Consider the following 25,575-nt stretch of genomic DNA (forward strand, 5'->3'; position numbering starts at 1 on the left):
GTCTCGCACTTCATGAAGAGAGCCGGCACAGTTCTGAGCATGGCGCCGGACTGGTGGTGGGCAGAGGGGATCAGGAGGAGAACCAGGGGGTAGGGGCTCCATATCTATGTATAACTGTGCACAACAGCTAGAAGAGCCGCCATAGCGCGGGGGAACCAGCGGAGGTCGGTGTCACCTGAGTGTACAGTGCCGGGTATATGTATAGAGGAGAGGAGAGGGTAGAGTGCCGGGTATATGTATAGAGGAGAGGAGCGGGTACAGTGCCGGGTATATGTATAGAGGAGAGGAGCGGGTACAGTGCCGGGTATATGTATAGAGGAGAGGAGGGGGTACAGTGCCGGGTATATGTATAGAGGAGAGGAGGGGGTACAGTGCCGGGTATATGTATAGAGGAGAGGAGCGGGTACAGTCCAGGGTATATGTATAGAGGAGAGGAGCGGGTACAGTGCCGGGTATATGTATAGAGGAGAGGAGCGGGTACAGTGCCGGGTATATGTATAGAGGAGAGGAGCGGGTACAGTGCCGGGTATATGTATAGAGGAGAGGAGCGGGTACAGTGCCGGGTATATGTATAGAGGAGAGGAGCGGGTACAGTGCCGGGTATATGTATAGAGGAGAGGAGCGGATACAGTGCCGGGTATATGTATAGAGGGGAGGAGCGGGTACAGTGCCGGGTATATGTATAGAGGGGAGGAGAGGGTACAGTGCCGGGTATATGTATAGAGGGGAGGAGCGGGTACAGTGCCGGGTATATGTATAGAGGGGAGGAGCGGGTACAGTGCCGGGTATATGTATAGAGGAGAGGAGCGGGTACAGTGCCGGGTATATGTATAGAGGGGAGGAGCGGGTACAGTGCCGGGTATATGTATAGAGGGGAGGAGGGGGTACAGTGCCGGGTATATGTATAGAGGGGAGGAGCGGGTACAGTGCCGGGTATACGTATAGAGGAGAGGAGCGGGTACAGTGCCGGGTATATGTATAGAGGGGAGGAGCGGGTACAGTGCCGGGTATATGTATAGAGGGGAGGAGCGGGTACAGTGCCGGGTATATGTATAGAGGAGAGGAGCGGGTACAGTGCCGGGTATATGTATAGAGGGGAGGAGCGGGTACAGTGCCGGGTATATGTATAGAGGGGAGGAGCGGGTACAGTGCCGGGTATATGTATAGAGGAGAGGAGCGGGTACAGTGCCGGGTATATGTATAGAGGGGAGGAGCGGGTACAGTGCCAGGTATATGTATAGAGGAGAGGAGCGGGTACAGTGCCGGGTATATGTATAGAAGAGAGGAGCGGGTACAGTGCCGGGTATATGTATAGAGGAGAGGAGCGGGTACAGTGCCGGGTATATGTATAGAAGAGAGGAGCGGGTACAGTGCCGGCTATATGTATAGAGGAGAGGAGCGGGTACAGTGCCGGGTATATGTATAGAGGAGCGGGTACAGTGCCGCGTATATGTATAGAGGAGAGGAGGGGGTACAGTGCCGGGTATATGTATAGAGGGGAGGAGCGGGTACAGTGCCGGGTATATGCATAGAGGAGAGGAGCGGGTACAGTGCCGAGTATATGTATAGAGGAGAGGAGCGGGTACAGTGCCGGGTATATGTATAGAGGGGAGGAGCGGGTACAGTGCCGGGTATATGTATAGAGGAGAGGAGGGGGTACAGTGCCGAGTATATGTATAGAAGAGAGGAGCGGGTACAGTGCCGGGTATATGTATAGAGGAGAGGAGCGGGTACAGTGCCGGGTATATGTATAGAAGAGAGGAGCGGGTACAGTGCCAGGTATATGTATAGAGGAGAGGAGCGGGTACAGTGCCAGGTATATGTATAGAGGAGAGGAGCGGGTACAGTGCCGGGTATATGTATAGAGGGGAGGAGCGGGTACAGTGCCGGGTATATGTATAGAGGGGAGGAGCGGGTACAGTGCCGGGTATATGTATAGAGGAGAGGAGCGGGTACAGTGCCGGGTATATGTATAGAAGAGAGGAGCGGGTACAGTGCCGGGTATATGTATAGAGGAGAGGAGCGGGTACAGTGCCAGGTATATGTATAGAGGAGAGGAGCGGGTACAGTGCCGGGTATATGTATAGAGGGGAGGAGCGGGTACAGTGCCGGGTATATGTATAGAGGAGAGGAGCGGGTACAGTGCCGGGTATATGTATAGAGGAGAGGAGCGGGTACAGTGCCGGGTATATGTATAGAGGAGAGGAACGGGTACAGTGCCAGGTATATGTATAGAGGAGAGGAGCGGGTACAGTGCCGGGTAAATGTATAGAGGGGAGGAGCGGGTACAGTGCCAGGTATATGTATAGAGGAGAGGAGCGGGTACAGTGCCGGGTATATGTATAGAGGAGAGGAGCGGGTACAGTGCCGGGTATATGTATAGAGGAGAGGAGCGGGTACAGTGCCGGGTATATGTATAGAGGAGAGGAGCGGGTACAGTGCCAGGTATATGTATAGAGGAGAGGAGCGGGTACAGTGCCGGGTATATGTATAGAGGAGAGGAGCGGGTACAGTGCCGGGTATATGTATAGAGGGGAGGAGCGGGTACAGTGCCGGGTATATGTATAGAGGGGAGGAGCGGGTACAGTCCAGGGTATATGTATAGAGGAGAGGAGCGGGTACAGTGCCGGGTATATGTATAGAGGAGAGGAGCGGGTACAGTGCCGGGTATATGTATAGAGGAGAGGAGCGGGTACAGTGCCGGGTATATGTATAGAGGAGCGGGTACAGTGCCGGGTATATGTATAGAGGAGAGGAGCGGGTACAGTGCCGGGTATATGTATAGAGGAGAGGAGCGGGTACAGTGCCGGGTATATGTATAGAGGGGAGGAGCGGGTACAGTGCCGGGTATATGTATAGAGGAGAGGAGCGGGTACAGTGCCAGGTATATGTATAGAGGAGAGGAGCGGGTACAGTGCCGGGTATATGTATAGAGGGGAGGAGCGGGTACAGTGCCAGGTATATGTATAGAGGAGAGGAGCGGGTACAGTGCCGGGTATATGTATAGAGGAGAGGAGCGGGTACAGTGCCGGGTATATGTATAGAGGAGAGGAGCGGGTACAGTGCCGGGTATATGTATAGAGGAGAGGAGCGGGTACAGTGCCAGGTATATGTATAGAGGAGAGGAGCGGGTACAGTGCCGGGTATATGTATAGAGGAGAGGAGCGGGTACAGTGCCAGGTATATGTATAGAGGAGAGGAGCGGGTACAGTGCCGGGTATATGTATAGAGGGGAGGAGCGGGTACAGTGCCGGGTATATGTATAGAGGAGAGGAGCGGGTACAGTGCCTGGTATATGTATAGAGGAGAGGAGCGGGTACAGTGCCGGGTATATGTATAGAGGAGAGGAGCGGGTACAGTGCCGGGTATATGTATAGAGGGGAGGAGCGGGTACAGTGCCGGGTATATGTATAGAGGAGAGGAGGGGGTACAGTGCCGGGTATATGTATAGAGGAGAGGAGCGGGTACAGTGCCGGGTATATGTATAGAGGGGAGGAGCGGGTACAGTGCCGGGTATATGTATAGAGGAGAGGAGGGGGTACAGTGCCGGGTATATGTATAGAGGAGAGGAGCGGGTACAGTGCCGGGTATATGTATAGAGGAGAGGAGCGGGTACAGTGCCGGGTATATGTATAGAGGGGAGGAGCGGGTACAGTGCCGGGTATATGTATAGAGGGGAGGAGCGGGTACAGTGCCGGGTATATGTATAGAGGGGAGGAGCGGGTACAGTGCCGGGTATATGTATAGAGGAGAGGAGCGGGTACAGTGCCGGGTATATGTATAGAGGAGAGGAGGGGGTACAGTGCCGGGTATATGTATAGAGGGGAGGAGCGGGTACAGTGCCGGGTATATGTATAGAGGAGAGGAGCGGGTACAGTGCCGGGTATATGTATAGAGGGGAGGAGCGGGTACAGTGCCGGGTATATGTATAGAGGGGAGGAGCGGGTACAGTGCCGGGTATATGTATAGAGGGGAGGAGCGGGTACAGTGCCGGGTATATGTATAGAGGGGAGGAGCGGGTACAGTGCCGGGTATATGTATAGAGGGGAGGAGCGGGTACAGTGCCGGGTATATGTATAGAGGGGAGGAGCGGGTACAGTGCCGGGTATATGTATAGAGGGGAGGAGCGGGTACAGTGCCGGGTATATGTATAGAGGAGAGGAGGGGGTACAGTGCCGGGTATATGTATAGAGGAGAGGAGCGGGTACAGTGCCGGGTATATGTATAGAGGGGAGGAGCGGGTACAGTGCCGGGTATATGTATAGAGGATATTGTTTAAATTTAACCCTTGATAATCTTCTTAGCTCCTCGTGGTCGGGGCCTGCAGACTGGACCATAGAAGTCACCGTCAGGATGGAGAACGGAAAGATTGACATGAGTAAGAGGATCCTGAAGCTCACGCTGGAGATCATCTACCTCCTGACCGGAGAGGTGAGGGATTCTCCTGCCATCGCTCTTCTGTGTACTAACCTCTTGGTGACGGCGGCTCTAGCTGTGCACTGTACAGGGGGCTCCATAGCAGTATGTGATAGTGATGGCAGCAGCCCTGTGCCATCACTTGTGGGTGCTGTGTATATCTAACGTCCGCCTGTATAATGGTATAATGTCTAGAATTACAGCTCCCCCCCCCCCCCCCCCGCGCGCTCGCATCATGAGAGGGTGATGGGGTCCTATGGCAGGAAGGGTCCATACTGCTGTCTTCTTTATTACTATAATGGACGCCCGTCAGCATCACACTGACAGGCACCACTCGCATACTGACCATTCCCCCTGATAAGAAAAGTTAGAATGTATAAAAATTACTACAGTATGATACATAACTAAAGATTATTATTAAGATATTTTTCTCAAAATAACAATTTTAGTGTCACCACAGTCACACCCCATACTGTACGGTTTATGCTTTGTTTATACACAAACTTACCGTATTTTTCGGACTATAAGGCGCACAAAAAATCCTTTGATTTTCTCAGAAATCAAAGGTGCGCCTTATATATGATCCGTACTTACAGACCACAGCTGCCTTGTACTGTGCACAGGTCTGCCACCTGCTGGTCATTCATCCTTATAATCAGGTGCACCTTATAGTCCAGTGCGCCTTATATATGATCCGTACTTATAGACAACAGCTGCCTTGTACTGTGCACAGGTCTGCCACCTGCTGGTCATTCATCCTTATAATCAGGTGCACCTTATAGTCCAGTGCGCCTTATATATGATCCGTACTTATAGACAACAGCTGCCTTGTACTGTGCTCAGGTCTGCCACCTGCTGGTCATTCATCATTATAGTCCGGTGCGCCTTATATATGATCCGTACTTACAGACAACAGCTGCCTTGTACTGTGCACAGGTCTGCCACCTGCTGGTCATTCATCCTTATAATCAGGTGCGCCTTATAGTCCAGTGCGCCTTATATATGAACCGTACTTACAGACAACAGCTGCCTTGTACTGTGCACAGGTCTGCCACCTGCTGGTCATTCATCCTTATAATCAGGTGCGCCTTATAGTCCGGTGCGCCTTATATATGAACCGTACTTACAGACAACAGCTGCCTTGTACTGTGCACAGGTCTGCCAGCTGCTGGTCATTCATCCTTCTAATCAGGTGCGCCTTATAGTCCAGTGCGCCTTATATATGATCCGTACTTATAGATAACAGCTGCCTTGTACTGTGCACAGGTCTGCCACCTGCTGGTCATTCATCATTATAGTCCAGTGCGCCTTATATATGAACCGTACTTACAGACAACAGCTGCCTTGTACTGTGCACAGGTCTGCCACCTGCTGGTCATTCATCCTTATAATCAGGTGCGCCTTATAGTCCAGTGCGCCTTATATATGAACCGTACTTACAGACAACAGCTGCCTTGTAGTGTGCACAGGTCTGCCACCTGCTGGTCATTCATCCTTATAATCAGGTGCGCCTTATAGTCCGGTGCGCCTTATATATGAACCGTACTTACAGACAACAGCTGCCTTGTACTGTGCACAGGTCTGCCACCTGCTGGTCATTCATCCTTATAATCAGGTGCGCCTTATAGTCCAGTGCGCCTTATATATGAACCGTATTTACAGACAACAGCTGCCTTGTACTGTGCACAGGTCTGCCACCTGCTGGTCATTCATCCTTATAATCAGGTGCGCCTTATAGTCCAGTGCGCCTTATATATGAACCGTACTTACAGACAACAGCTGCCTTGTACTGTGCACAGGTCTGCCACCTGCTGGTCATTCATCCTTATAATCAGGTGCGCCTTATAGTCCAGTGCGCCTTATATATGAACCGTACTTACAGACAACAGCTGCCTTGTACTGTGCACAGGTCTGCCACCTGCTGGTCATTCATCCTTATAATCAGGTGCGCCTTATAGTCCGGTGCGCCTTATATATGAACCGTACTTACAGACAACAGCTGCCTTGTACTGTGCACAGGTCTGCCACCTGCTGGTCATTCATCCTTATAATCAGGTGCACCTTATAATCCGATGCGCCTTGTATATGAACCGTACTTACAGACAACAGCTGCCTTGTACTGTGCACAGGTCTGCCACCTGCTGGTCATTCATCCTTATAATCAGGTGCGCCTTATAGTCCGGTGCGCCTTATATATGAACCGTACTTACAGTCAACAGCTGCCTTGTACTGTGCACAGGTCTGCCACCTGCTGGTCATTCATCCTTATAATCAGGTGCGCCTTATAGTCCAGTGCGCCTTATATATGAACCGTACTTACAGACAACAGCTGCCTTGTACTGTGCACAGGTCTGCCACCTGCTGGTCATTCATCATTATAGTCCAGTGCGCCTTATATATGAACCGTACTTACAGACAACAGCTGCCTTGTACTGTGCACAGGTCTGCCACCTGCTGGTCATTCATCCTTATAATCAGGTGCGCCTTATAGTCCAGTGCGCCTTATATATGAACCGTACTTACAGACAACAGCTGCCTTGTACTGTGCACAGGTCTGCCACCTGCTGGTCATTCATCCTTATAATCAGGTGCGCCTTATAGTCCAGTGCGCCTTATATATGAACCGTACTTACAGACAACAGCTGCCTTGTACTGTGCACAGGTCTGCCACCTGCTGGTCATTCATCCTTATAATCAGGTGCACCTTGTAGTCCGAAAAATACGGTAATCTACTCACAAAAAATGGGCTAAAAATGTTTATATCGTTTTAGTAAAAATCCACAACGCCAAGCACCTTGCCCAACCTCAGTATTTTGTTGCACTGGATAAATACTATTCTTTTTAGTCGGGGTCCCCATAGTATATAGCCTGCCCCCTGGACCAGTATATAGGCAGCCCATATATCCCAGTATATAGGCAGCCCATATATCCCAGTATATAGCCTGCCCCCTGGACCAGTATATAGCCAGCCCATATATCCCAGTATATAGCCAGCCCCCTGCCACAGTATATAGGCAGCCCATATATCCCAGTATATAGCCAGCTTCCTGCCCCAGTAAATAGTCAGCAGCGGGGGACGCTGGAAAGGTGAGTTTTTATATATATTTTTTTTAAACTCGAGTATAAGCCGAGTTTTGGTTTTAATCACATTTTTTTGTGCTGAAAATCTAGGCTTATAGTCGAGTATATATGATATATAGTTTCTGACAGGCTTTCTTTTAGGACCATTTTTGGTCTGTTTTTAGTCATGCATCCGTTTTTGTCCGGTCTTTCCAATTATCTTAATTAAAACCGGACAAAATCACACGGACTGAATGGACTGAGAACACGTGCTTATAAACGGGCTTGGCATAAACACCATGGTCCGAGTTTGACCTAAAGGGAACCTGTCACCAGAAAGCTGTATTTGAGTGGTGACAGGTTCCGATAGACGCTGTGCATTCAATATGTGTTATTATCAGATCTGAGTTGTCTTTCGTTTTTGAACTATGTAACACTAAGGCTACATTCACACTGCCGTTGCCCACCGTACCGTAGCGGGGTGCGGCACCGCGTGGGGAGAGGAGGAGGAGGAGGAGGTGAGCGTAGCTCACCCCCGCCCCTCTCCATAGGGATATATGGCGCACAGCGCCGTATTACGGTGAAAGATAGGACAGTACCGATCCCATAGGGCGCCGTGCACCCATTGCCGTCTATGGGGGAAGTATAACTGCCGTATATACATCGGCCGTGTATACATCCCCCATACGGTCGTGTGAATGTAGCCTAAGGTTGTTTTGTACCCGTTTTTGGTCTGTTTTAATGAAGATAATTGGTAAAAACCTGTCAAAAACTAATGCGTTTTTTTAAAAAAAACGCATACATTTTTTAACGGACTGTTTAAAAACAGACCAAAAAACGTGTTCGAAACGCCATGTGTGCCATCACCCTAAGGCCGGTGGTGAACATGGCTTTTGAACGCTTTTTTGGGCCGTTTTTAAGCAGTGCGTTTTTGACCAGTTTGAATTAAGATTATTGGTCATACCAGTCAAAAACGGATGGACGGTTTTTCAAAAATGCATGCGTTTTTTTTAACGGACTGCTTAAAAACGGCCCAAAAACGCATTCAAAACGCCACATGTGTCACCGCCCTTAGAAGGACCTTCATCTATGAAATCCTTGTACATCTGTTCCTGCTTTCAATATACATGTAGACAAGACCTTAGGTCCTCCAGCATTCCTAGAAGGGACTCCTCCTCCATTATCCAGGAAGCTTCAGTACCTTATGTAGGAAGTTCTCTCCTTGTTTGTGTGGGTTTCCTCCGGGTCCTGTGGTTTCCTCCCACACTCCAAAACATACTGGTAGCTGATTAGACTGTGAGCCCCATTGGGGACAGGGACCGACTTGGCAATCTTTGTGCAGCGCTGCGGAATCTGTGTGCGCTATATAAATAAAGGAATTTTTAGTATTACCGTATTTTCCGGGCCATTAGGCGCACCGGAATATAAGGCGCATCAGTCTGATGTGCCTTATATATGGAATTTATCCATATATAAGGCGCATCGGACTATAAGGCGCAGGGTGGCCGGGGGCGTGGCGGAGTTCCGGGGGCGTGGCAGAGCGGAGACGGAGCGGCCGGAGAGGTGAGCGGGGAAGGGGGTCCTTTCAGGGGGGAGGATGGCAGCGGACCATACTTACATGGGTCCCCGCTACCAGAGACAGCAGATCTCCTGCGGGAACTGCAGACCGACGCGGCAGAAGTTGCTCGTGCCGCGTGGTCTGCAGTTCCCGCTGGAGATCTGCTGGGGTCCGCTGCCCTGCGCCATACATAGGGCGCACCGGACTATAAGGCGCACTTTGGATTTCTAAGGAAATCCTAGGCTTTTATGTGCGCCTTATAGTCGGGAAAATACGATAAGTACATCTAGTGACTGCTGTAATAACCCGATACGATAGTCGGTGAGATGTCGTGACTCCAAATGCAGTGAGAAAAATGGAAACATTTCCTGTTGGCAATTAAGAGATTACAATAGAACTAATAGAACTAGATGTGTGACGGGTAATGAGCCCCTTCTTCTATCATTCAGGATTTTATGGTTGTGATGAGATCGGGTGAGGTTGTAGCTTGCAGGATTTCTGAATCTGACAACGCCCAGGATCCCGTCCCATCTCCGCAGTGCGAGACCCAGTCTTCTGAAAAGGACCGCGATGAAAAGATCCTTCATCTGACCAATCAGGTCATTCACCTACTGACTGGAGAGGTGAGCGCTGGGTGCAGCATACAAGCAGGGGGGCTACACGCTGCATTGCAGGGGGGGAATGTTTCCTACAAGTCATTGGGTTATAGATCGTTGTATCTTCACAGATCTGGAAATATACAGACAATGAAGCTCTACAGACCAGGAGCGAGAGCTGTGTAGAAGAAACGCAGGGTAAGAACTGTGTGAGCGCTGTGTGTATGTGCTGGCAGTCCACCTGGACATTTCTTCATCAGCAATCCAAAAAATTCCCAGTAGTGAAGTAGTGTAGGCGCGGCACTGCCGGGGGGGGTGAGCGTGTCGGCGCGGCACTGCTGGGGGGGGTGAGCGTGTCGGCGCGGCACTGCCGGGGGGGTGAGCGTGTCGGCGCGGCACTGCCGGGGGGTGAGCATGTCGGCGCGGCACTGCCGGGGGGTGTGTGTGTGTGAGCGTGTCGGCGCGGCACTGCCGGGGGGGGGGGTGAGCGTGTCTGCGCGGCACTGCCGGGGGGGTGAGCGTGTCTGCGCGGCACTGCCGGGGGGGTGAGCGTGTCTGCGCGGCACTGCCGGGGGGGTGAGCGTGTCTGCGCGGCACTGCCGGGGGGGTGAGCGTGTCTGCGCGGCACTGCCGGGGGGGTGAGCGTGTCTGCGCGGCACTGCCGGGGGGGTGAGCGTGTCTGCGCGGCACTGCCGGGGGGGTGAGCGTGTCTGCGCGGCACTGCCGGGGGGGTGAGCGTGTCTGCGCGGCACTGCCGGGGGGGTGAGCGTGTCGGCGCGGCACTGCCGGGGGGGTGAGCGTGTCTGCGCGGCACTGCCGGGGGGGTGAGCGTGTCGGCGCGGCACTGCCGGGGGGTTTGCTTGTGTGTGAACAACAGGGAATTGTTAATTGATGTGAAATATATTTTTCCTTCTTTTGGATGACTAAGGGTGCGTCTTATAGTAAAGTCCATCTTTTCCCCTGTTTTCTCTCTGATTGTTTCCTGACAGATGAGTCCAGTGGCATGAACACCCCAGAGGGAGTTTCCAGCCCAGAGGGTTGTCCAGAAGATGATCCATGTAGTCCAGAGAATGAGTCTCAGGTAACTGGAGGAGATCCGTTCTGTCAGCCTGGACCTCGGGAGAACTCTAGTCTTACATTGAGGCACATTTACTAAGGGTCCGAACGTGCATTTTTTTCGGGTTTCCTGACTTTTTCCGTTTTGCCCTGAATTGCCCCGGGTTTTTGGTGCACGCGATCGGATTGTGTCATATCGACGCCAGCTTTCATGCGACAACAAATCGGGGGCCGTGGCTGTCGGACAACCCGACTGATTCGGACAAACCGCGGAATTCAAAAAGCAGATTGTGTCCCAAGATCAGCAGTCACATGCACCGGGAAGAAGAAGGTGAACTCCGATGGACCTGAGCGGGGAAGTGACACATGCAGGAAGTTGGACGCACAATCTTAGTGAATTGCAGCCGCTCCGAATCCTCGTTGGACAACTGACCTCGGGGATCGTGATGGGACGGGTAAGTAAATGTGCCCCAATATCTTCTGTGAATTGCTTTTTGGTGCTGGATTTGGGCTCCTTTTCTGTTCCAACAGGAGTCGTTGTCCAGTGGGTAGATATGAGCTCATTCATTCTGCAATTAGTCTTGTAGTGATTTATGATTTGGCTCAAACTCTTCACTTTTTACATCTGTTTTCATTGCCACAAAACTGAGAATATTTTTGATCTTAAATCCAGAATTTTTGGTTGTGAGGACAAAAAAAATGACAATTATGCAGTAGCAGCACCCTAAAAAAAAACAAAAACAAGAATTTAGAGTGAAAATAGATAATCTTTGGCAAGTTAGTTTTAGCCAGATTAACCCCTTTGTGACTTTGTGTTCTGCTCTTTTAGAAATTACGATATTGTTGGTTCCGCTTTACACATCGTGACAACTTTTTTACTTCATTTTTATTTTTTATCTGAGACTTTAACTTGATAGAATAATGTTATTAATAATATATTTTTTTTAAATATAATTGGCAGGTTTTTTTTTCTTTCAATAAAAGCAGTAAAATTGTATCAACCTTTACCAAAATAAGTAATAAATATGTACAGTGTCAATTCACCAACAATATCCAGGTTCAGAGACCGAGGGTGCATGTACTTTTGCCTTTAGCTGACAGACTGGATCATATATCCAGATCCGTGGCACCTAAAAACAGTTCTGGTGTCCTTTTAAAGAGGAGAATCATATCTTTAATACTCTTATCAGGATTGTGTTTCTAGGTGAAATAGAACAAGAGATTTTCTGTTAAAGTTAGAAATTAATAATTCTGTATTAAATTTTTTTTTTTTGTATTTTTCATAACTTCAACAGTGTATACCTCCTGTTCTGTTTCACCTAAAAACACAATCCTGCAATTATATTAAAGTGGAGTGTTTCTAGGCACCATGGTTCAGAAGATATGGCTGTTTTAATTAGGACACTGTCTTGATGTGTGTATATTTGCACAGGGGTATGTGCAGATAGGATGTTCATAGCCTTATGCCAGTTGTGAAGGGGTTAATGTATTCTCCTTTTGGCTTTTAGACTGGAAGCTTAACGGATATGAATCTTCTTATTATGCCCCAGACTGAAGGAGGAGACGCTTATGTACAGATTAAGGAAGAAGATCTTCCTTTAAATATCAGCTCAGGTATGTAGCATGTAGGTGCACTTCTGGGTACGTATGCTGAAACCACGGAATTCAATTACATTGATGCAGTTTTGGTCTTAAAAAAACAGTTTCTATTTGTAAAATTGACAGCGTGTTTTGTCGCTGAACTAGTGTCTTCATCAGGTCAAAAACAGGATGGAACAGGCAGCCAGGCAGAGTCATGTGGAGGTAGTTGCAAACTAATCAGTAAATAAGCAGCAGCATAGGGGGCATGTCCTGATCGTCTGGGATCAGGGCTTCCTTATTAACATTCAGCACTTCAAGCTATTTCACCTAAGTACTTTACCCACAAAAAATTAGCAAAATGCACCCCATGTATGTATCTGATCACACTAAATCGCATAAGCCTCCATGGAGGATGGAGAGGGGCAGAAGTCATTTAGAGGCTGCTGTGGCTTCATGTGATCAGATACATTCACGGGGTAGATTTTGCAAATGCTAATGGGTAAAGAGCCTTAGATGACACAGGTCTGGTCACATGACATGAAGTTGTGATTGGGGAGAAGTAGAACTGGGAGTGAGGATGGGAGGACTCGTCCCCTCCGACTCCTGCCAGGTAAGATAACAAAGTTGATTTTATGGGGATGTGATGGAAACAGTCTTTAGCATTTAGTTACTAGGGCTCTATGGGAACCTGTCACCAGCTGTATTTGTGATAATTTGGTGACAGGTTCCCTTTGTTTAATGTCTTGTTCTGTTTTCCAGATTGTGAAGTGAATGAACATTTCTCAGTCGCCTCCTCCAGTCCCTCAAGCGTGACGTCCGCAGACGGGGAGATGTTTTTATGTTCACTTTGTGGGAAGTGCTTTAAATTCCAGGGCAGGACCCCGGATCAGAAGGATGAACATGGAGAGAACTTGTACTTGTGCTTTGATTGTGAGACCTCCTATAGTATAAATCCTCATGTGCTGGCACCGCCCGGAGCAGAAGACAAATCCTTTGACTGTTTCGAATGCGGGAAAAGTTTCTCCAGTCAATCGCTTTTCCTCGCCCATAAACGTATTCACACCGGGGACCGCTCCTTCCAGTGCTCGGAGTGCGGATTGTCCTTCTCCAACCAATCCATACTGGAGACTCATCAGAGGATCCACACGGGGGAAAGGCCCTTTTCTTGCTCCGACTGTGGGAAGTGCTTCGCCTTGAAGGGAAACCTGGTCAAACATCTGAAGATCCACAACGGTGAGAAGCCGTTCACCTGCCTCGATTGCGGAAAGTGTTTTGCCATCAAATCCAACCTGGTGAAGCACCAAAGGATTCACACGGGAGAAAAACCGTTTTGTTGCATCGATTGTGGGAAGAGTTTTGGAATGAAATCGAACCTCATCAAACACCAGAGGATCCATACGGGAGAGAAGCCTTTTTCGTGTCAGGAATGTGGCAAATGTTTTGCCTCCAGGTCCAACTTGGCCAACCATGAGAGGATTCATACCGGGGAAAAGCCCTTTAGCTGTCCGTATTGCAGCAAGGGCTTCATCACCAGTTCTGACCTCTTCCGGCACCAAAAGACTCACTCCGAAAATAAGCCGCACCTCTGCACAGAATGCGGAGAGTGTTTTATTAGCAAAGCTGAGCTTGTAGAGCATCAACAAATGCATTAGAATAATATTGGCCAAACCAACAATCTGATGTGTGTACATTCCCGATGAGATATACCACATAGATGTGAGTCAGTGGATTACTCTCCAATCATTTTTCACAAATACAGCCAGTGACCGGTTCCCATAGAGACCTATTAACTAAATACCACCATTTTTTCTTAGCTCAAAATTGTTTCATTCACATCCCCATAAAATCAACTTTGTTGTCTTACCTGGCATACAGCCAGATCTAGCAGGAGTTGGAGGTGGGCGTGTCTAGTGGTTCCTCCCCCATGCCTCCTCCTCACCGTTGGCTTTGGATGTCATGTGACCAGGGTGATGTCCTATAAGGTTCTTTACCCACTAACATTTGCAAAATCTACCACGTGTATCTATCCGATCACATGAAATCACAGCAGCGTCCATGGAGGATGGGGAGGAGTAGAAGTCCATGGACGCCGCTGTGATTTCATGTGATCGGAGGCATACAAGGGGTAGATTTTGTAAACGTTAATGGGTAAAGGACCTGAAAATGTGTTGGAGTGTTTAATAAAAATGATCTGATTTTTTTTAAAAAATGGATAAAGGACCTTACATGACATTATGTGGCATCATAGGACATAAAGTGCTGAATGCTGAGAATAAAGCAAGGGGAGGAGCCACGGGACACGCCCTCCTCCGGCTCCTGCTAGATCTGGCTGTATGCCAGGTAAGATAACAAAGTTGATTTTATGGGGATGTGAGGGAAACCATTTCTAGCTAACAGAAGGGTATCAGTTAGGGGTCCATGGGAACCTGTCATTAGCTGTATTTGTGAAAAAGGTGGCGACAGGTCCCCTTGAAAAAAACTGTTAATCTTGGCAGAACCCAGCTTGTACATGTGAGGAGAGCTGATACCTGTCAGTGACAGCTACCGGAGGTATGTGGGCACCCGACCAATTCCGACTTCTGGATAAAGCTGAAATCGGGTGTCGCCGGCTCACTTTACCCAGTGGGGATTTTGCTCTGATCTTTTCCTTATGTTTTTATGCAGAACACATTCACATTGACCATAACATGATGGTTTCCTCCTCATTGGAGCCTTGAGGCAATGCTATACACACACATACATACAGGACATATACATACATGCACATACATACGGGACATATACATACACATACATACGGGACATATACATACATACATACAGGACATATACATACATATACATATGGGACATATACATACATAAACATACAGGACATATACATACGGTACATACACATACATACAGGACATATACATACATACAGGACATATACATACATATACATACATACAGGACATATACATACATACACATACATACAGGACATATACATACACATACATACAGGACATATACATACATGCAGGACGTATACTGTTACATACTACTGATCTCCATCGCTACGGTCTCTGTTATAATGAAGTAAACGATTACGAGACATGTGATTTTTTTTTCCTTCTATATAACTACCAGTATTACTGTGTTTTGTAACTTTTTACATAAAGTTTTTTCTCCGTTTTGTAAACTGGAATATTTTCTTGCAGGATTTTAGTCACTGTTAAAATAATTGTGGTGCGATTTCTCCAGGTTAGATATTTATACATTTCCTCCCCTCCCCCGCCGGCCGTCAGGTCTCTACATGTATACAGCGCGCACCTACTGGTACTGCCTGAAACTAATTGTGTACAAGGCACGAGCCAGAACCCCCTGTATACAAGAAGCGAGGAGCGGGGCCATGGCTGGACAGGAGCGCTGCAGGTCAGTATATCTCCTTTTTATTTTTAGAGCCCCAGACATGTATAAAGAAATTTGTAAAGGGAGCCTTTCGCCAAGTTTTACCCCACTGAACTACTAGTCCTCTCCGGTGTGGACTGCCCTTTCTAGGATTCCCTCTTTGTCATCTTCTGTTCTATAGCACCTAGAGACATGGTACTGGTGTCATACTAAAGATAAGGATCTCACCTTTCATGTTACTTTGAGAGTTACAGAACCAGAGATACACTTTAGCCATGTTGGGGAGTGCAGGTCCAGCGCCAGCACTGGGCATACCCAGGCAAGTGACGGGGGCCCCCCCCCACATAAGGCTGTATATTAGAAATCTATGGGGGTGAGGAGGCTGTATATAAAGAATCCATAGGGGGTGAGGGAGGCTGTAGATAAGGAAACCATGGGGGGTGAGGGGGATGTAATTAATCCATAGGGGGTGAGTGGGGGCTGTATATAAAGATTCCATAGGGGTTGAGGGAGACTGTATATAAAGAATATATAGGGGGTGAGGGAGGCTATATATATAAAGAATCCATCGGGGGTGAGGGGGCTGTATATAAAGAATATATAGGGGGTGAGGGGCTGTATATAAAGAATATATAGGGCCGCGACTTGCCCCGGTGGATGCGGTTTGGTCTGCGTGCGCAACCAAAACACAACGTGGGACAGCGCCCTAAGTGGCTCTCTCTGACTGTAACTTTGTCTATGGGGACATTGCGTTAACGAACGTAAACGGTAATGTAATTAGGCAAATCACCTCTCTTCAGCTGTTGCATATGCGTTTCAAACGCACTGAAAACGCGACCAAAACGCAACGTTAAATCGTTAAAAACGCATGCGCTTGTCTGGTTTTCCGAATTTGCGCAATTAAAAACGGACAAAAACGCCACGTGTGTCTTCACCCTCAGGGTGATGTCACACATGTTGTTTTGAACGCGTTTTTGGTCTGTTTTAAGCAGTCCGTTAAAAAAAACGCATGCATTAAAGAAAGAATGTGTTTTTTGAAAACGCATCTGTTTTTGACTAGTTTTAATTAAGATAATTGGTCAAACCTGTCAAAAAACCGCATGCGATCTTTAATGGTCTGCCTGATGACAGGATGCAGGAATAAAGCCAAACCAATGTATTCCAGAAGGAACAGATTCCCAGCTGAGGGCAGAGCTGTTTCCATGTGGTTGTATCTCATCAGCACAGTGTGGGGAACTGGTTAGGGTCAGGGGGTAAGTGGTCGCCTTACAGACACTTTGCCAATGATATCGTTTTCCTAGATGGTTTTTCTTGTCCCAGCTAATATAATACTAATATAATAATAATAAGAATAAGATGCTGCAGATAGATAATAACACACAGTTTTGTTCAAGCCGGTGAAAAGTTTTATTCTTCTTAAAAATTTCCTTAACAAGATCAAAAAAGACCAAAATTCCCGGAGCGCGGTAAGTGGCCCCATCACCCGGTGGACGGTACATGAAGGTGAGTCGCCGCCGCCTCATACCTGGGCCCCCCCCCCCAGCGGCGGCTCCCGGGACTTCTCAGCCCACAACACTAAAAACTACATTTCCCGGCGTTCCATGCACCGGGCAGGAAGTGACGCAGTCTTGGCGGCCGCCGCCCCCTGACTTCCGGCTGCGCTTGTTGACGCATAGTTGGCTGCTGTGGGAGCAGGGGCGCCCTGGATCGGGCAGGTGGGTGCCGGTAAGTAGTCACTTCTGGCAATTATGGCTGATGCAATCTTCAGGGCGCCCTAGAAAGCGTGTCAGTCTTGTTGTGATGTCACTTCAGGTGGTCACATGATCTGGCACAGCACAGGAGTCCTCTATAAGCTGCAGTGTTGTGTCTGATAGTCTATAAAGTTGTGAAGGATTGAGAAATGTCTGGTAACAGACATAACATAATAAAAGTAATCACTGGCTGCTCCACCTCCAGTGTCACCCCCCTGGGGTGTTATCCTGGGGTCTAGTAATGATGGGACCACCAGCTATGGCATCAGCAAGGAAGGCATTGAGCATGGAGAATCCCTTTAAATTGTCTTCTAGGGGAGCCTGAGATCACAGATTATGATTACTGATTGCTTTCTCTTTGTCTATAGGCTTCTATTAAACCTCTGGAGATGGGGGACAACCCAAAATCTGGAGGTAAGAAAGTTTTATATGTTACATTTTGGGGTCTGCAGAGGAAATATTGTCCCTGTGTAAGGGTGGATTCACATTGACGTTTTGGCGTATGGACACGTGCAGATTGGTTTTCTCTTGTGCACTGATCCGATTACTGAACCAATCTCTAGGTGACTCTTAAACCAAAAATAGATTAAAAAAAATAAAAAATCAGGTTAAAACAAAAACGCTGTGATGTGAGCCGACCCCCAAGTCTGCGTTTAATTGGGTTTTTACACCAAGGACACTTATCTAATCACAAGGCCCCTTGTGCCCCTAGGAATGAACCTTCGGTGGGTTCGCTCCATCAGCACCCCCTTTACTCCTAACTACCTCATGTAGCACTGAACTTCCAAATTTGGCACAAATCCTTTATCTCTAATCCACAGCTTAGGGGCAAAGCTTCCTCATCGGTGAGGATCCAACAGGCGGGACCCACCAGCATTTAGGAAAACAGGGATACATGCTCATTATTTGGCACAGTGGCAGGGTACAAGCTCAGTCTCCCGCTCCATTCAGTTCTACAGGAGTACAGGAAATATTTTTGGCTGCTTTCATAGAATATAATGGATCATCAGGGTACATGCTCAGCCTGCCACTTCACCCATTAGTGAGAATGGGACCCCCTATTTTCTCATTGTTGGGGGTCCCGGTAAGGTCAAATCCCAGCTGTTCAACCCTCCTGTGGATAGGGGGTTACATCTGAATTTGAGAAACCCTCTAAGGGAAGTGGAGGGTTTAAAGGGGGATTCACACGGAGACCAGATTCTTAAATATTCTCAGGATAACAAAATAACACATTCTCTAATTCAAAGTTATAATTCCAACCTATATCTATCTGTCCTGGTGTATGTAATTGCAGCACAGAGGAATCATGAAGTGTCTGCTAAGAGAGTCCCCTACACTGACCATTGCTGAGTGATAGCTAAAACAGCATTAAAACTAGAGTAAAATTGCAAAGTAAGGGGTTAAAAATGATCTTTATTTTGTAAACATCACTTGGGGATTAACATTTTGATTTCACTAACTTTGTTTCATGGGCAAACCCTTTTAACTCCTCATGGTCTGCTGGGTCCGGGCAGTTAAATCCCAATTCATTAGACACTAGACCCCTATTAAGGTCATTGTCTTGATGGAAGGTTCGGTCCAGAGCACCTGGAAGAGGTTCTCATCCAGGATATCTCTGTACTTGGCCTCATCCATCTTTCTTTCCTGTCCCCCCACCCCTGTAGTCTGATGCTGCCCCCACCATGTGTCACTGCTGGGATTGTATTTGGCAGGTGATGAGCAGCGCCTGGTTTTCTCCACCGCATAGATCTAACAACAAAAAAGTTCAGTCTTGTTGTTTTTTGGCGTTCATGTGTCTTGCACTGAGGAGAGGCTTCCAGACTCTGCCATAAAGCCCCGACTGCTGGAGGCTGCAGTGATGGGTAACTCTCATCTCCCTCCTGCATCTCTGGAGGTCAGATACAGGGATCTTGGGGATCTTCTTTACCTCTCTCACCAAAGCTCTTCTCCCGCAATTGCTTAGTTTGGCTGTATGGCCAGGTTCAGGAAGAGTTGTGGTCGTCCCCTAAATCTTCCATTTAACGATTATGGAGGCCACTGTGCTCTTAGGAACCTTGAGTTCTGCAGAAATTCTTTTGTAACCTCGGCCAGGTCTGTGCCTCGCCACAATTCTGTCTTTGAGCTCCTTGGGCAGTTCCTTAGACCTCATAATACTAGTGTGCTGTGACATGCGCTGTGATATCTTATATAGACAGGTGTGCACCTTTACTAATCAAGTTTAATCAGCTTAATTAAACACAGCAGAGGAGTAGAACCATCTCAGGGAGGATCAGAAGGAAATGGACAGCGTGTGAGTTAATGTGTCACTGCAAAGTGTCTGAATACTTGGGGTGTGGTCATGCGTACCGCTTTGATTTCGTTTAGAAACGAAATCGAAGATCATGGGGTGTCATGGGTCGATTGCCTATGCGATTGGTAACCAGCACCTGGTGTCTAGTATTGTTTGTACCCACTATATGTGGACACTGCACAGTACTACAACTCCTATTCTGTACAGTACTACTAATTCTACCCTGCGTATGGTTACTATACAGAGGAAATAACAGGATGCATTAACCCTCTCTACTACAGATGAATCCAGCTGCAGCTCGCATTCACCAGAGAGATCACCGCCGAGCCCGCACCCTGCAACTATCAAGGAGGAAAGTGAGGATTCCTTGAAGGAGGAGCAGGTAGAGCAATGCTGACATCCAAGGTGTGATTCAAGGGCTTCATCTGTATCTGTTGTGCAGAAAAGATGATAAATCTGTCGTGTGCTTTGTGCCCTGTAGGCAGATTGGTGGGAAGATGCATCTACCCAGACAGAGCTCAGCCCACACCCCCAGCAAGTGAAAGAGGAGGAACTCGATGAAGTTCCAATTGATAGCAACGCAGGTAAGTACAGAAGGGAATGACGTTTAGTTGTATGTACATCCAACAATGGCCGTCCACCATCATTAACCTGATGAAGTGAGAAAATCATTGCAAATCATTTCACTTGGATTAAAGGGAACCTGTCATCAGGAAGGTCATTTTTACTTGATTACAGGTTCCAGCAGCCTCTGGAATGCTATATTTGAGAATGAAGGTTAGAAGGTGAATCTCTAAATCTGAAAGGAAAGTCGTTAGGCCACATTCACATTACTGTAGGGGGACGTATGTACGGCTGCAAGCTTTCCCCCACAGACCGGCAATGGCCGCACTGTACTGCTCCGTACATGGGGGGGGGAGATAGGACCTGTCCCATCTTTCCCCGTGTTACAGGCTGTACATAATGCATTGCAATGGAGAGGAGAGGGGTCACCCTTCCTCCTCTCCATCGCGGCTGAAGTATGCTATTATTCAGTGTGAATGCAGCCTTGGGCTATAGTCACACGATCGTAGGGGGGCGTAAGTACAACCGTAAGCTGGCGGCCATACATATTTCTCCCATAGGCCGGCAGTGGACGCACGGAGCGATACGGTGCCGCATTGCTCTGTACACGGGGGGGAAAAGATAGGACTTGACCCATCTTTCCCCATGTTACGGTTCCATGCACTGTGCTTCCCTATGGAGAGGGGTCTCCGGCGTATGCTTGCCCGTCTACGGCTCGGTGGGCATACGTTCGTGTGAATGCAGCCTTAGTGTTGGTCGATTCACACCACATTCCCCAAATGCGACAGAATTTGTCTGCACAGTTCCTGTGTTTGTAGATCAGGGATTCGCAGTGAGCGTTCCACATTCTTAGGGTAACAGTGTTGGGGTCATGTGACCATGTCTCTCCAGATCTTAACCCCGGTAGACGAATCTCTGGTGTGCATGGCACGGTGAGGCATAGTAAGACTGAAAGAGAGTTGGTAACTGCCTTCCAAAATCAAGGGATGGAGGGACATACCCAGTGTATGTTGTTTTTTTTCTGCCCAAAATCGGCTTCCGAGTAGCCACAGTCTGGACAAGCGGTGATGGGTGCGCGTCCCATCCTGTATAACCTGACGAATAATATATGAATAATGAAACTCTGAGATGTCATGAGGTCTGATTCCATCTCCTCCCCAATAGTTAGGATGAGTTCCTTCCATTTAGTTAAAGGGGTATTCCAGGAATTAGCATAATTCGTATACAAATGGGTCCTTAAAGGACATCTACCACCAGGATGAAAGACTGTATGCAAATGAGCCTAAGGGGCTCCAGGCTCCATAACAACAATGTGGCCCTTGGACCAATAAATATCATACTGCTCATCTGTAAAGGGCTGCACCAGTAACCAGCACCCTAGATACATCAGCAACCACAGCACAGTGCAGGAATGATAAATACCACAGTATAGGAATAAATAGCACCTCGGCATTTAGAGCAGACAATAATAAAAATAATTCCTTTATTTAAAAAGCGCACACAGATTCCGCAGCGCTGCACAGAGTTTGCCAAATCAGTCCCTGTCCCCAATGGGGCTCACAACCTAATCATAGTACCAGTATGTAGCAGAATTTTCTCTTTTGTGGGTCCGGTCAGAGTCCTCATTCCCATTGTTTCATCTCATGACTATTTGGTAGATTGTAATTTCTTATCTTGTACCCCATGAAAATAGATTATTATTAATACAAGCCGCAGAACTTGGTGGTCTAAAAATCATGATATGGGGACAAACCAAAGTATTGGAGCCAATTATCTTATACAAGATATCATGGAACTGTATGAATATATGAAAGGATTTACAAAATGGGCGATGGAGGTAACAATTGTCCAATCCTATGACCTCCATCCACTAGAGATCATGTGGGGTGACAGGTCTGCCTCTGGAAAACAATGGTTATACCCCAAAAATATTGATTCAGTAACATGAAATTTGAAACACTTTTTCAGTTCCTGAATTTAATACAGACGGTCCCCTACTTCAGAACACCCGACTTACAGACGACCCCTAGTTACAAACGGACCTCTGGATATTGGTAATTTGCTGTACTTTAGTCCTAGGCTACAATAATCAGCTGTAACAGTTATCACAGGCGTCTGTAATGAAGCTTTATTGTTACTCCTGGTTCTTATGACAACCCAACATTTTTAAAATCCAATTGTCACAGAGACCAAAAAAAAATGTAAAAGGAATATCCAGTGGCACTTATCAGACTTATATAGCCGTCCTTATGTGCTACCACCTTAACCCTTCAACACCAAAAAGGGAAAAGAAGAATTTTTTTGTAAAGGTTGATGTGTAGGTGGGCACTAATAAGGATCGATTCCAGGTTTCTTAGTATGGTAGTTTTAATTTATACAATCCAACGACACACAGATGCATACATATATACACTCAGCGGCCACTTTATTGGGTCCACCATGCTAGTAACGGGTTGGACCCCCTTTTGCCTTCAGAACTGCCTCAATTCTTCGTGGCATAGATACAACAAGGTGCTGGAAGCTCCTCAGAGATTTTGGTCCATAGTGACATGATGGCATCACACAGTTGCCGCAGATTTGTCGGCTGCACATCCATGATGCGAATCTCCCGTTCCACCACATCCCAAAGATGCTCTATTGGATTGAGATCTGGTGACTGTGGAGGCCATTTGTGTCCAGTGACCTCATTGTCTTGTTCAAGAAACCAGTCTGAGATGATTCCAGCTTTATGACATGGCGCATTATCCTGCTGAAAGTATCCATCAGATGTTACAGGGTACATTGTGCTCATAAAGGGATGGACATGGGCAGCAACAATACTCAGGTAGGCTGTGGCGTTGTACCAAGGGGCCCAAAGACACCATGACACCACCACCACCAGCCTGAGCCGCTGATACAAGGCAGGATGGATCCATGCTTTCATGTTGTTGACGCCAAATTCTGATCCTACCATCCGAATGTCGCAGCAGAAATCGAGGCTCATCAGACCAGGCAACGTTTTTCCAATCTTCTACTGTCCAATTTTGATGAGCTTGTGCAAATTGTAGCCTCAGTTTCCTGTTCTTAGCTGAAAGGAGTGGCACCCGGTGTGGTCTTCTGCTGCTGTAGCCCATCTGCCTCAAAGTTGGACGTACTGTGCATTCAGAGATGCTCTTCTGCCTACCTTGGTTGTAACGGGTGTCGATTTGAGTCACTGTTGCCTTTCTATCAGCTCGAACCAGTCTGCCCATTCTCCTCTGACCTCTGGCATCAACAAGGCATTTCTGCCCACAGACCTGCCGCTCACCGGATGTTTTTTCTTTTTCGGACCATTCTCTGTAAACCCTAGAGATGGTTGTGCGTGAAAATCCCAGTAGATCAGCAGTTTCTGAAATACTCAGACCAGCCCTTCTGGCACCAACAACCATGCCACGTTCAAAGGCCACAAATCACCTTTCTTCCCCATACTGATGCTCGGGAGAACTGCAGGAGATTGTCTTGACCATGTCTACATGCCTAAATGCACTGAGTTGCCGCCATGTGATTGGCTGATTAGAAATTAAGTGTTAACGAGCAGTTGGACAGGTGTACCTAATAAAGTGGCTGGTGAGTGTATATAAAAACTAGACCTACAGACGTCTGCAAAAAATGGTCTTATAACAAAAAACATCTTAAAAATAAAAAGTTCCAGCGGTCTAAAGATGCGTCATAGGGATATGTGTGTTTTTTTTTAATAGTATGAGGTATAAAAATAGGATTAAAAAAAGGAATTTTTTTTTTTTTTAATTAAAAAGTTCATATGTCATATGATGCGTATCCAGGAGGTATCCTCTAATTGGCAGGATATTGGGCCCTATACCTGCAGTAAACGTTACTATAAATAGGATCGACCCGAGACAGATAGCAAATATCGTTAATATGGTCAGGCACTCACGGTTAGTTGATTCGCGGGCCTTACACCAGATGACACGGTTTTTGGCTGTCTTGTCTCCTTTCCTCGCAGCTTGTTGGCGCTTCTTGTACTAAGTCGCGGTGAGTTTTTACTACAAACAGCGGGATGCGTCCATCCCAAGCAATGGCGTTTGTGGCAAGAAATGTTCCGCTGCAGGTCTCTTGCTGTGTCAGAGCGAGAAGCTCTTTCCTCAGTAGCCTGTGTAGACCTCCTTGTTCTTTTCCTCTGTTTTATAGTTGTGTTCGGGGTATTTGGAAGACCTGGCCCAGATTCAATCACCTAAAAAAATTTAAAAAAAACTGTGGACTGGATTCTAATGACTTACCCGGATTACCTTGTACCACAAGTATATCTAGACATATCCCTTTGGTGACACAAAGTATATAATACAAGGACACTCGATTGGCTAGATGAACAAGTGTGTATAATATATTCAGGGCTAAATGCAGATGACACTGTTTGCATTTAGCCCTGAATTGTATTTATTTATTTTCTTAAATCCAATGGTCTTTTTGGGCCATATTCAGTGTCTTTGTATTGGCTATAACTGGATGTAGTGGGTAACGTGATTTCTTAATTTCCCTGCAGGAAGTAATTGGATGGGATACCAGACTGGTAAGTACGGCTGTCAGTAATCCCCCCTTCCTTCTGTTCTGTAGGTTATATGTTGCTCTTTCTTATGTTTAAAAAGCGTAATAAGGGACTTTTGCTACTTTTTATAATGGGACAGCTTATGAGTCCATCTAGGGGCAGAATGCTACACAGAACGACTCTACCACCAGGATGAAGGGTGGTAAACCAAGCACACACTTACCTGCTGGTTTGTGCCCCCACTGTAAGGATATAGGGGGGTTTTGTCGTTATGGCGCACACAGGAATCGAGAGAACAGAGTCTTCATAGCAGAGAATTTGTTTAATTGGAATCTCATAAAGCGCAACGTGTACAGAGAATGAAAAATATAAAGCCAATTCACAGCGTTGTACAGTATTTTTCGGAGTATAAGACGCACCGGAGTAAAAGGCGCACCATCAATAAATGCCTGCTAAAACGTCTAGGTTCATATATAAGGCGCACCGGATTATAAGGAGGAATGACCAGCAGGGGGCAGACCTGTGCACAGTACAAGGCAGCTGCTGTCTGTAAGTACGGTTCATATATAAGGCGCACCTGATTATAAGGATGAATGACCAGCAGGTGGCAGACCTGTGCACAGTACAAGGCAGCTGTTGTCTGTAAGTACGGATCATATATAAGGCGCACTGGACTATAAGGCGCACCGGATTATAAGGATGAATGACCAGCAGGTGGCAGACCTGTGCACAGTACAAGGCAGCTGTTGTCTGTAAGTCAGTTCATATATAAGGCGCACTGGACC

The 25,575-nt window shown here is 47.4% G+C and overlaps 2 protein-coding genes across 2 annotated transcripts in view; both read left to right on the plus strand.

Moving 5' to 3' along the window:
• Positions 1 to 14,603, plus strand: LOC140106092 (uncharacterized). The gene is made up of 7 exons (XM_072130312.1): positions 1 to 89; positions 4,305 to 4,431; positions 9,484 to 9,657; positions 9,762 to 9,828; positions 10,620 to 10,711; positions 12,195 to 12,300; positions 13,027 to 14,603. Exons 1-7 carry the CDS (start codon positions 13 to 15, stop codon positions 13,917 to 13,919), a joined length of 1,536 nt encoding a protein of 511 aa, XP_071986413.1. The 5' UTR covers positions 1 to 12; the 3' UTR covers positions 13,920 to 14,603.
• A 2,542-nt stretch (positions 14,604 to 17,145) lies between these two features.
• LOC140106445 (uncharacterized) overlaps positions 17,146 to 25,575 on the plus strand; it is a 39,506-nt gene continuing 31,076 nt past the window's right edge. The window contains exons 1-5 of the mRNA XM_072130894.1: positions 17,146 to 17,388; positions 17,783 to 17,828; positions 19,986 to 20,086; positions 20,186 to 20,288; positions 24,788 to 24,814. Coding sequence (XP_071986995.1) covers positions 17,161 to 17,388; positions 17,783 to 17,828; positions 19,986 to 20,086; positions 20,186 to 20,288; positions 24,788 to 24,814 — 505 coding nt within the window. The 5' untranslated portion in view covers positions 17,146 to 17,160. The remainder of the gene's footprint in view (positions 17,389 to 17,782; positions 17,829 to 19,985; positions 20,087 to 20,185; positions 20,289 to 24,787; positions 24,815 to 25,575) is intronic.

The sequence above is a fragment of the Engystomops pustulosus genome, chromosome 11 (assembly GCF_040894005.1).
Source record: "Engystomops pustulosus chromosome 11, aEngPut4.maternal, whole genome shotgun sequence".
NCBI classification, from domain to species: Eukaryota; Metazoa; Chordata; class Amphibia; order Anura; family Leptodactylidae; genus Engystomops; species Engystomops pustulosus.

Excerpts from the sequence above, each read along its gene's own strand:
- LOC140106092 (XM_072130312.1), top strand. The coding sequence starts at position 13 with ATGAAGAGAGCCGGCACAGTTCTGAGCATGGCGCCGGACTGGTGGTGG. Across the intron at positions 90-4,304 it reads ATCAGGAGGAGAACCAGGGG|CTCCTCGTGGTCGGGGCCTG; the intron begins GTAGGGGCTCCA and ends TAATCTTCTTAG. Across the intron at positions 12,301-13,026 it reads TCCTTTAAATATCAGCTCAG|ATTGTGAAGTGAATGAACAT; the intron begins GTATGTAGCATG and ends TCTGTTTTCCAG.